At 43.4% G+C, this 11,846-nt stretch overlaps 1 protein-coding gene across 1 annotated transcript in view; it reads right to left on the bottom strand.

Annotated features, from left to right (window-relative positions):
• Window positions 1-417: 417 nt before the first annotated feature.
• Window positions 418-11,846, bottom strand: part of greb1 (growth regulating estrogen receptor binding 1) — a 45,468-nt gene continuing 34,039 nt past the window's right edge. The window contains exons 21-32 of the mRNA XM_063008069.1: window positions 9,460-9,896; window positions 9,031-9,133; window positions 8,780-8,935; window positions 8,533-8,669; window positions 7,280-7,441; window positions 6,440-6,644; window positions 6,198-6,360; window positions 5,305-5,526; window positions 4,397-4,532; window positions 3,315-3,515; window positions 2,223-2,361; window positions 418-966 (exon numbers count right to left, since the gene is read on the bottom strand). Coding sequence (XP_062864139.1) covers window positions 803-966; window positions 2,223-2,361; window positions 3,315-3,515; window positions 4,397-4,532; window positions 5,305-5,526; window positions 6,198-6,360; window positions 6,440-6,644; window positions 7,280-7,441; window positions 8,533-8,669; window positions 8,780-8,935; window positions 9,031-9,133; window positions 9,460-9,896 — 2,225 coding nt within the window. The 3' untranslated portion in view covers window positions 418-802. The remainder of the gene's footprint in view (window positions 967-2,222; window positions 2,362-3,314; window positions 3,516-4,396; window positions 4,533-5,304; window positions 5,527-6,197; window positions 6,361-6,439; window positions 6,645-7,279; window positions 7,442-8,532; window positions 8,670-8,779; window positions 8,936-9,030; window positions 9,134-9,459; window positions 9,897-11,846) is intronic.

Below are 11,846 nucleotides of genomic sequence, written 5' to 3'. Positions count from 1 at the left end.
TTCAGTAGATAGCTGTTCCTCTAAGTGACTCACAGTTTGTGTACTCCTTAGCAGGAGTTTGTTAATGAACTGTTCGATCCTCTCTAGCAAGTGTGATTGTCCTGCACTCGGTTGCCATAACCAGATTAATGATGCGTTTGTTTTCTGTAGCAATAGAATGATGAATGGTTATTGACATGGTGTAAAATTGCATGGATGTTTACCTTGAGATACCTTGTTATCCACTCTAAATTAAAAAGATACACTGGACTAGTAATCAGAAGGTTGCTGGTTTAAGCCCCACCACTGCCAGGTTGTTGCTGTTGGGCCCTTGAGCCCTTAAAGCTGATATCGCTTTGGCGCCCTCTTGTGTTTTTTGATAGAAGTGCAGGACATCATACTGACAGGAACATGCAAAGTTATTTATTGAACTGTACAACGACAAACCTACAAAACAAGCCAATGATGAAGCAAGTACTTTACATTATTCCTAACAATACAGGCAAGAGTACAGAGCAAGCAAAGCATATATACAAAAATATCCTTTCTACAAAATACATATTCATTCACTGGTGTCAGTTTAAAATAATGAAATGCACCATAAAATCCACATTACCGTAGTTATAAAGCAGTTCTTATAATAAATACAGTATTTGTAATGCTACAGATAAGTAACCGAGAGTTCTGCTAACGCTGACATTTCATTTGACAGCCGTATGACCATAAAGAACAGAAGCATCACACCAACAGATTCATTATATACACACACGGTTCTGTACAGAAGGTTAAAACCACAGTTCCTGAAGTCCTTTACATCACCGAGTCAGATGTGTGTCCCGGTAAGAAAGAAAAGCGGTTGGTCCTCTTTAGCGTTGGCTGTCTGAAACTCGTCGCTCAGCCGGAACCTCCACTCGTCTTCCAGTTCCAGCCGCACCACCGTCTGGCGCAGGGCGCTTCGGTTCGGGCAGATGACGCACAGGGTCGCTCCTGAAGAAGTGAAATAGAAGCTATTAATGTTCATAAATGAGTCAAAATTAGTTAATTACTGTTTACTGTTTACAGTAACATACATCTACTCTCGTACACTAAATGGCCCAAAATATCTGCACACCTGATCATTATTGAACAGCCTCCAAAACCCTTATTATCTATAACAACAGCCTACACTCTTATACAAAGGCTTTTCCCATATTTTTGGAGTAGGGTGGGTGTCTGTGGGTGTTAGTTATTATGGGTGGTTTTAAGCCACACCCATTGCTAATAACATTAAAACTACCTCCTTGTTTCTACACTCACTGTCCATTTTATCAGCTCCACTTACCATATAGAAGCACTTTGTAGTTCTACAATTACTGACTATAGTCCATCTGTTTCTCTACATACTTTGTTAGCCCCCTTTCATGCTGTTCTTCAATGGTCAGGACCCCCACAGGACCACTACAGAGCAGGTATTATTTAGGTGGTGGATCATTCTCAGTAGTGCAGTGACACTGACATGGTGGTGGTGTGTTAGTGTGTGTTGTGCTGGTATGAGTGGATCAGACACAGCAACGCTGCTGGAGTTTTTAAACACCTCACTGTCACTGCTGGACTGAGAATAGTCCACCAACCAAAAATATTGGGCAGCGTGGGCAGCGTCCTGTGACCACTGATGAAGGTCTAGAAGATGACCGACCCAAACAGCAGCAATAGATGAGCGATCGTCTCTGACTTTACATCTACAAGGTGGACCGACTAGGTAGGAGTGTCTAATAGAGTGGACAGTGAGTGGACACGGTATTTACAAACTCCAGGACAACACACACTAACACACAACCACCATGTCAGTGTCACTGCAGTGCTGAGAATGATCCACCACCTAAATAATACCTGCTCTGTGGGGGTCCTGACCATTGAAGAACAGCATGAAAGGGGGCTAACAAAGCATGCAGACAAACAGATGGACTACAGTCAGTAATTGTAGAACTACAAAGTTCTTCTATATGGTAAGTGGAGCTGATAACATGGACAGTGAGTGCAGAAACAAGGAGGTGGTTTTAATGTTATGGCCCGGACTTAAACCCCACTAGGTTTGCAGACAGACCCTAAGTGTATAATATTCAAGTACTGCATTCATATATATTCTCCAATCTCTGTATGCCTATGGTTTAGGAATGTGATGCTCAATAAGTGGTTGATCTTGTGGTTTGTGAAGAAGCCCCGAGCTTTAAGGTACGCTCATGTGTAGAAAGCATGGCTCCTACCTTTCAGGAACTGGAACTTCTTGAGGAAGCCTGGTGTGACGAACGAGTCACAGAAGTAGAGCAGGAGGCCACTGAAGAGCAGGCCCGCGGTGCCGATGTTGATGGAGTGTGGTCTCGAGCTGACAAAACACACCGTCACCTGAGGAGCACGCAAACACACGAGAGAAAGACGTTGGTGAAAGCTGAATCAGATGCACTATGCCGTCATTGCTTTGTGATGGTCGGCTGCTGAGGACATGAGGTTAACCTGTAGTTGGGGGTCAAAATGTTTTTTCGTCATTTCCAATTCCCTATTGCAATGCCGGATTCTCATAGTCAGCTGTAACACGTACGGAGGATCGAGCTACAGCTGCCATTTGAAATATTCAACCCCCTTAAAGAAAAGAATGATTTATAACTATGAAGTCTAGCCACTGGGGATTTGCATCGTCAGTACATATTCATATTCTCTACAGGCCTATGGTCAGAAATTTAGGAAGGACAATCTGAAATGCTCAGTTTAAGTTTGATTAAAGCACTCCAAAACCAGTTTTCCCACTGGCAGCAAGACACCCTTACAGCATAGTACTACCACCGCCATGCTTCACAGAAGGTGTTGGGTCTGAATGCTTATCCTTTGTGTCCTCCAAACATGCTACTCAGTTTTTCTTTCATCTGACCACACAGCTCTCTTTTCTTTTTGAAGTACAGCATTTGTTTAATGAGAGCATCCTTGTAGCATGGCAGCCTTTAAGACCATGTCAACGTCAAGGTTGTTTAACTGTGGGAAGAGGCACCTGCTGTCCAGCAGCCTCGAATTCTTAAATTCTAATTCATGCAGGTTAATGGAACCTGAAGTGTCATAGAAATGGCTCAGTGACAATCCTGACTTGTAAATATCTATAAATTGCTTTTTGATGTCTGTACTGAGACTTCTGATTGTAATGCTTTTGGGTTACATAGACACAGCGAAGTCACTAGCTGTAGTCAGTCTTATTTGCTTAGGTATTAGGAGGCCATGTGACAAGTCTAGATTGTTGTGTGTGTAGTATAGTTTGACCCTGCAGTTCTATATTAATGCACATGGTTTTATAATTGTGGATATTGGCATACCTCTCGTCCTAGGTTAAGATAGCAGTCGACAGAAAGGACCGGGTGGCCGTAGTTTCCGGTGCTTAGTGGGAACAGCCGCTGACTTGTGTGCTGAAGATATTTTTCCAGTAGAAGCTGAGCCGGAGTGGCCAGGAACAGGTGCTTACTGTCCGGGGCGCAGATGTACTGGGTTGGCTGCACTGTGGTCGGTACATCGGTCATCTGGAAAAGATGAGTTGTAGTATTATATAAGCTGCTGATATCACATAACAGTAAAACCACCTCCTTACCATATAGAAGCACTTTAAAGTTCTACAATTACTGACTGTAGTCCATCTATTTCTCTACATTCTTTTTAACCTGCTTTCACCCTGTTCTTCAATGGTCAGGACCCCCACTGGACCACTACAGAGCAGGTATTATTTAGGTGGTGGATCATTCTCAGCACTGCAGTGACACTGACATGGTGGTGGTGTGTTAGTGTGTGTTGTGCACAGCAGCGCTGCTGGAGTTTTTAAATACCGTGTCCACTCACTGTCCACTCTATTAGACACTCCTACCTAGTTGGTCCACCTTGTAGATGTAAAGTCAGAGACGATCACTCAGCTATTACTGCTGTTTTGAGTTGACAGTGAGGTGTTTAAAAACTCCAGCAGCGCTGCTGTGTCTGATCCACTCATACCAGCACAACACACACTAACACACCACCACCATGTAAATCAGTGTCACTGCCGTGCTGAGAATGATCCACCACCCAAATAATACCTGCTCTGTGGTGGTCCTGTGGGGGTCCTGACCATTGAAGAACAGCATGAAAGGGGGCTAACAAAGCATGTAGAGAAACAGATGGACTACAGTCAGTAATTGTATACTACAAAGTGCTTCTATATGGTAAGTGGAGCTGATAAAATGGACAGTGAGTGTAGAAACAAGGAGGTGGTTTTAATGTTATGGCTGATCGGTGTATATGTACTGGGCAAGGCCCACAATCGTGCAGTAACTTAAATTGTATTGGATATAATAGATTTTATACACCTGTTAGCAATAGGTGTGGCAGAAACCTCAATAATTAGGGGTGTCCACATTAAGGCAGAATTTCTGACCTTGGTCTTGATGATGAATGTTCGATATCCTCCTATGGCTATCTGCTTCTTCATCACACTAAAGTTATTGAAGCGGCAGATGAGCAGACCAGCACTGTGGACTCTGAGGTTGAAGTCCACGTCATCACAGGTAAATCTGAAGAAGGTGAAGAGTGTAAAACATTGGTTGAAAAATGAACCAGTCAGTGAACACTTTCTGATCACATGATGCCATTGGCTTTAAGTTTTATTTATTTACATTTACATTTTTGGCATTTTTATCCAAAGCGACTTACAGTACTGTGACAGTATATTGTCTAAGCAATTGAGGGTTGAGGGCCTCGCTCAAGAGCCCAACAGTGACAGCCAGGCAGTGGTGGGGCTAGAACCAGCAACCTTTTGATTACCAGTCCAGTTCCTTAACCGCTAGGCTGCAACTTCCCTATTTATTGCCAGCACTGTAACTGAGGTCGTACTGATACTGTAACACTCGTAGCAGTACAACACGCTACCATATCATTACCACGTTATTGTCATTGTAGTGATGAGAATTGTCCAACACCCAAATAACTGGTCAGTGAGGGGTCCTGCGGGGTATTTCATTTTCATCAGCTGCTTTATTCTGGTCTGGGTCGCACTTGGTCATTGGTCGCAAGGCATGAACCTTCCACGAGGCACCAATCCATTGCAGCGCTTTTGCCCCCCTTCCCTCTCAGACATAGCCAATTATGTCTGTTTAGATACCCAGCCGGTCGATAGCACAGCTGAGATTTGAACCCCGATCTCAGCGGTGGTGGGTCAGCGTGATGGACGGCTGTGCCACCCGAGCACCCACATTAAATGAACATAAAATCAAACAGAAAATGGACCACCATTGATAGGGTAAAGTCTTTAGTAAGGAATCTAAAGCCGGCGTATTTGAAACCCACCGGTTCTGATTGTACTGCACGTCCTGCGTGAGATCCACGTTGAGGAGCAAGAAATCATGCAGGTGTCCGCGTGAGAAAGGCTCTCTCCTCTGTCCCGTGCCGGCTCCGCGGCTCGACCACTTCCGGATGCCGCACAGGCCGTACTGCGTGATGTCCGGCGACGACTCCATGTGCTGCAGCACCTGCTTCAGGGACACGTTCCGCTCCGGTCCTGCAGTACCACTGTACATGGACATAAAGAGACTCGGTCAGAGCCCATTTCCTATTACTAATTAAAAACATTACACCTGTCTGCACTGACCAGGATGATTATTGCTGACATGAACCAGAAACTTCCACAAGTATGTGGACCCATGATCATATGAATGCACATAGTTTTGGAATGAGGTGTCAAACAAGCTCAAATGGGAAGTTGGTCCCTCATGCAGCTATAACAGATGATCCACTGTTCTGTGAAGGCTTTCCATGATATTGTGTAGTAGGTCTGTGGGTACATGTGCCCTTTTAAGGTCGAACAGAAAGGCCTGGCTTGCAGTAGACGTTTCAATTCCTCCAAAGGAGCTTGATGAGGTCAGGACCCAAACATGTGAGTCCTGTAAATGTATCTGAGTGTTTACAAACCTTCAAGCAGCTGTTCATGACATGTCAATGGGGTATAAATATGCGATAACATAGATGCCAGAATCCCTTAGTGAAAACCTAGTAAGCTGCCTTGCTGCCTACTGCCTACCTGGGCATCTGTATAACTAGAGAGACTAAGGCACCTCAGTAGACAACATTTTAAGGTATATAAGAATTTAGACATGTCTTCTTCACTAGAGATCACTAGGTTTTCGGACAGACCCATTGTGTATATAAAAGACATTATGAGGGAGTAGAACCTATGCAGGCACCTTTTAGGGTCAACATCCACACTGTTCCACATGACGCAGGAGTCGTCTGCCAGAATAATGAACGGCCAGACGTCTTGTGGCCGACTGCCGTGCTCCACCCTCCGACTGCGCTCCAACTCCAGGTTATGATAGGACAGCTCCTTGATCAGAAAATGAGCTGCTCCTGTTACAGAGGTATAAAGAATTTAACCACAGTAACTTGATTATATATTTATTTAAATTAAGTAGAACGTGTTCGTTACCTATTCCAGCCCCGTTAAAGACGGTCGGAAGAACCAGCATGATGTGATTGGGCCAGTATTTTTTGTAGACGGCCATCTCGTATTCTTTGATGACCAGGATGTGCAGGTGCGAGGCTCCGTCCATGGCGTGAAACAGGTTGAACAGGCCGTGCTCGTGCCGTCCGGTGGTGGGCGTGAATATTGGACTCTTGATGGCGTCAGGATTCTGAAAGCATTCGGTCCAGCTTTGGTTATAGCACAAGTGTAGCATGTTGTACAACAGTAGGCACTCGGTGGCGCTGTTACACAATTGACTATGACTAAAAAGAGGAAAACCGTGCTTCTGCAAGTCCTATTGTCCTCTGGGGCAACACATGGCAACGGATGATATCTCTCAATCATGTATCATGCATCTCTCTGAAGATGCTGTTTTAAAGAAGGGTGTCATACACACAGACTGGGGGAAGTGAGTATATCTAATTGGGACAGTGCAAAAAAAAGAAAGAGGAAAACTCATTTGATGACAGATGCAGAGTAAAGCATTTGCATCATACTTATGCCATGAATGCATACATTTTATTTTTAGGATGGTCTGTTTGGGTTACAGGAATTGAGAATGTGCCTTCAAGGTTGCCAGGTTTTCCTGAGTAGAACGCTTGTGGTAAAAGCACAAGCTCTAAAGATGCAAGCTGTAGCCTAGTGGTTAAGGGACTGTACCAGAAAATAAGAAGGTCACTGAAGAAGATCAAGCCTCACCACTGCCAGGCTGCTGCTGTTGGGCACTTGAGCAAGGCCCTTAACCCTCACTTGCTCAGTCTGTGTACTGTAACTGTAATGTAAGTAACCGTTAACATCTCATACCCAATCAGAGGCGAGGGGGAGTCGCATGCTCTCCAGTTGACCCCCTGGTTGGCTGAACGAGAAGTGATGCTCTTTCGATTTGGGGATGATGAAGTAGAGCTGGATCTCCTCCCCAAGCAGCAGGTGGGAGAAGGTGAAGGCGTGCAGAGTGGATTCACCCAGCTGGAAACACACAAGCTCACTGACATTAGCTTCACATGACATTAGCTAATATGAAGGTACACGGATCAGAAATGTTTTGACTCATGCAAGGAAAATTCTGATCTGTTTAAATAGTCATATCCAATTCCCTACTGCTATTCCACTGGCTTAGGAGCGCCACCTTGTCCAGCACCAATGCCGACACCTAGACCGGACAGCAGAGCTCACAGCTTCATAGCAGCAGTGACAGGAAACCTTGTCTACTCTTTTATCTCTTAGTCAATTAAGCCTGTTAGGTGCCTGGCTAGGTCGATAGCACAGCTTTTCAAGTTTTGAGCTCAAGCTCTCAGCAGTTGTGAGCTGGCATATTGGACTGCTGCGCCTCCCGGGGGCATCTTATATGAAATGTTTATGCCAAGCACCAACACCCGCACGCACCATTGGTGATGCAAAGTGGTTGGAGCCCTTAGAGTTTACACGAATGAGAAGTAAAGCGGCTAACATGTAGAATCTGAGCACAGTGGTACTTGCGTTAGTTTCAGGTGACTTTACATACAATCGAAAGGCAGAAATGATTGGAAACACATGAATTTGAAGATGTGTCCAGTTCCCTCACACTGCATTGCAAGTGCTGCATTGTCAACCTCTGATCTCTCAAGGAGGACCGTGAACTAGCACACACCCCCTTCCAACACATGTGAAGCCAGGAGAGGATCCTGCTGTACTCCGTGTATTCCTTCACCGCTTGTGTCAATGCCTAAATAACTGGCAGTTGTAGCCTAGCGGTTAAGGTACTGGACTAGTAAGCAGAAGGTCGCTGGTTCAAACCCCACCACTGCCAGGTTGCCACTGTTGGGCCCTTGAGCAAGGCCCTTAACCCTCAAATGCTTGAGCTGTATAATGTAAGTCGCTTTGGATAAAAGCATGCGAAATGTAAATGTATATGCATAGACTTAAAAAAGACTGTAGTAGTCAGTGTTGCCAAGGCAACAAGGTGAAACCTGATCTAGCATCCCTCCCTCAATCAGGGTCAGTAGTGTCTCTTGGTGGCTGCTTTAATTTCAAATTCAATTTCAACATATTTAATCAAAATTGAGCGTAACACAACTCACCTGGTATCGAGGGTTGAAGCCCATGTATTGGTGGCACTGTTCACAATGATGGTAAGTGTTGTACGCGGCATATTTAGAAAGCTTTATCCGTGCTGTTCGTCGCCGGAGGTAGACGTCCTCCTGTCGTCTGGTGCTTCCTTAGAAACACACACACACACACACACACACACACACACACACATTAAAGTCAGTAATATACTTTATGTAGTATTAAGTAGCCTTATAGATCCTATTTGTTTGTTCTTACTTTCTACATTAGGAGTGAAATCAGGGTTGTAGACAGCACTGATATCCTCATATTTGGGATCATGGATGGTGAAGTCAAAAAGCATTCCTCTCATAGACTCGGCGTTGGGCCACGACGCAATGACCTGATGGTACCTCACCAAATCAGACTGGGAATCTAAAAATAGTTCACATATTAGTTTTATGCATTTGCCTAATGATGATAATCTATTATAATAGGTTGAATGGAAATTGTTTTATGTATATACTGACTGCAATTGATGTCCTCTTCATCGTAGATGTCCACCTCCATGAGTCTGATCAGCATTCGAGACAGAATGCCAAGGAACTGCAGATACGCCCCGGTCTTCCCCACCTAGAGGACATAATACAAGGTATTCCTGTTATATTGTTCACCATGTAGCAGTAGATGTCTTACCAGCTCATCTGCCCCAATGGGTGTATGGCGATGAGCAAGGCCCTATCTAATTCACGACCGTAAATAATCACGTCATGGACCGTGAAACGCGTAATATGCAATTTGCTGTAAAATTCAAACTTTAAGGTTTATGTTTAGCGATTAAATTTTTTTTATTGCGTACCATTTCAAGTCCCTCACGTTTACTGGTTAATTTGCAATATGAGGCGGTCCTAGCAATCATACAGCAATTCATTTTATCCATTATGGGCTCTGCTGCTTACCTGGGGTGGCCCGCTGAGAAGCAGCCTGCGAGGGTGGAAGTTGTCGGTGCGACCCTCGGTCCGGTTGTTACTGTCCATGTGCTGAGGTTTGGGCACAGTCCACTGCCTGTAGTACAGAGACTGCTCCGTACACGTCATCATCTTACTGAGCAGAGGTCTGAAGGAGCTAGCCCACTCGACACACGCGTGCGGGAGGAACGACATGGGCTTGGGCAATCCGCTGGCGTCCGCGCTGGTTATCAGATCGTACAGAGCTTTGGGCAGGAGTACCACCGGTGGCCGGTTCAGGTTACGCGCCCAGGAGCAGCAGTGGCGGCGTGGGGAGGCCTGCATGGATGATGATGAGCTCTGGGAGGTGGATTTCGAGGATCGTTTGCGTTTTTCAGGGGAGGATTCATCCTGCTGGGAACGGTCCAGGCCAGGGAGAGCGCTAGTCACTGCAGAGAACATAGAGTGCAGGTTAGATCTTTAGCTGAACCACAGGTTGGTGCTCAAACACACCTACTTTACAATAAATACTGGGACAGGACTCAATTTAAGTCAATCATTTTTCATTCTTTAAGTTTATTAAGTCTTTTAATTCCTTATTAGTAATCGACTATAACTGGTCATAACTCGTATAATCATTCAAATATACACTAGAGATAGCTAAAAGTATGTGGACATCTCTGCTCTAATTACAGACACAAATATGTGCTTACTAGTGTAAAATATACACAATAAACCAGGGTTTTTTAAACCATGAACCAAAAAAATGGGTCGCAAACAAAAATAATAATAATAAAATAAACAAACATACAAAATGAACCCTTGTGGAGGCTTTGTGGGTCACACAAAATTCAATCCATCATACATTGCTTGGAGGAATTTCTTCAGGATGGTTAAAAACCACCCAGTAACTGGTCTGCTAATAACTTAACTTAATGGAACATGGGTAACCACCCAAAATGAGGCTTGCATCATGGGTTTAGAGGCTGCCAAAATGTAAGAATGATCTTGACTGAAATTAGTTGTTGATATTGGAACAGTGGCGTCTTTTTTTGCATGGCAAACGCTTAGCCTATGGTAGATCTTAAGCTTGTATGAATGTACAGTAGACCTTTGAGTTACGAACCGTTTACCATATGAACATTTTGGGTTATATATATATATATACAGTGAGCGAACATTCGGAGAGCGGACAGTGTTTTCCGGTGCTTTCTTTATATTTTGTAAAATTCTATATTAAAATGTCCCCAAAGAACGTGCAGAGAAAGCTTGGTAATAAGAAAATGAAAACATCTATTACTAGGGGTGTAACGATACATCGTTTCACGATGCATCGCGATGCAAAAATCTAGCAGGAGGGGCGGGGTTACACACACACACACACACACGGACAGTGTGCACACGAACAGGAGGGAGAGAGAGAGAGAGAGAGAGAACTCAGCGCTTTACAAGCAGACATTACACGCTGGAAAGGTCATAACAGAAAGGAGAAACAGGATCAACCCATCAAAGATGAGCTCCTTGGTTTTTCCTGAATGCCAATCTTCACTAAATACTTACAAATACTGTCAACTGGATGCTGCTTTTTCTTTTGCACATTTTCATTTATATTTTGCTGAGTGATGCTTTGTTGATGTTGTGTTGTTCCACTGTAGATGCAAATTTACAAATAATATACACAATCAGACCTTTTGGTCTAATTAGATGGGTCTTTGTTTTTGTATTTTATAATTTATTGTTGTAGCACTCTGTTCCACGTTGAGTATATAAATAAAGCCATTTAAATAATAAACATTTGATACAATGGTTTTTTTACATTAGTAATTTATTTTACATGTAATGTGTTAATAAATTAGTTAAAGCTACAAAAAAAATATGTTTAAAGACTCAGCTCAATGAGCTTGTTTGATTACTTTGATTTTCAACTTAAGATGGCGATAAGTAACTTAAATTTGGTAAACCTCTAAGGTTACAGTAAAGTACTCTGTTCTTGGTAATTACCTTTAATTGCAGGGGACTGAAGGTTTTTTTTGTTTAAAAAATGAACAAGAAAATGTGCATTGTTTTGCACTTTTTACACTTAAAAAATCGAATCGTGAGCTCAGCATCGTGAATCGAATCGAATCGTGAGCAGAGTGTATCGTTCCACCCCTATCTATTACTATTTGTTGTTGTATAATTACTCCTGCCAGTAGGTGTCACTGTGTATCAGACAGAGGGGACAGTGAGTGAGAGAGAAGAAGGAAATCGACTGAGTAAAGTATTCTTTCTTTTGTGCAATTACACCTACAAAATACAACTCTATTGAAATAAAGAAGGAAATAATAGAGAAATATGAGAGTTATTGTTGTTTCTGGTAGATACAATGTATTATGGTGTATGATACAGCACACGTACTG

This window comes from Trichomycterus rosablanca, chromosome 13 (genome assembly GCF_030014385.1).
Source record: "Trichomycterus rosablanca isolate fTriRos1 chromosome 13, fTriRos1.hap1, whole genome shotgun sequence".
Lineage (NCBI taxonomy): Eukaryota > Metazoa > Chordata > Actinopteri > Siluriformes > Trichomycteridae > Trichomycterus > Trichomycterus rosablanca.
The sequence above is the reverse complement of the archived record's forward strand: the minus strand, read 5'-3'. Positions and strand labels throughout refer to the sequence as shown.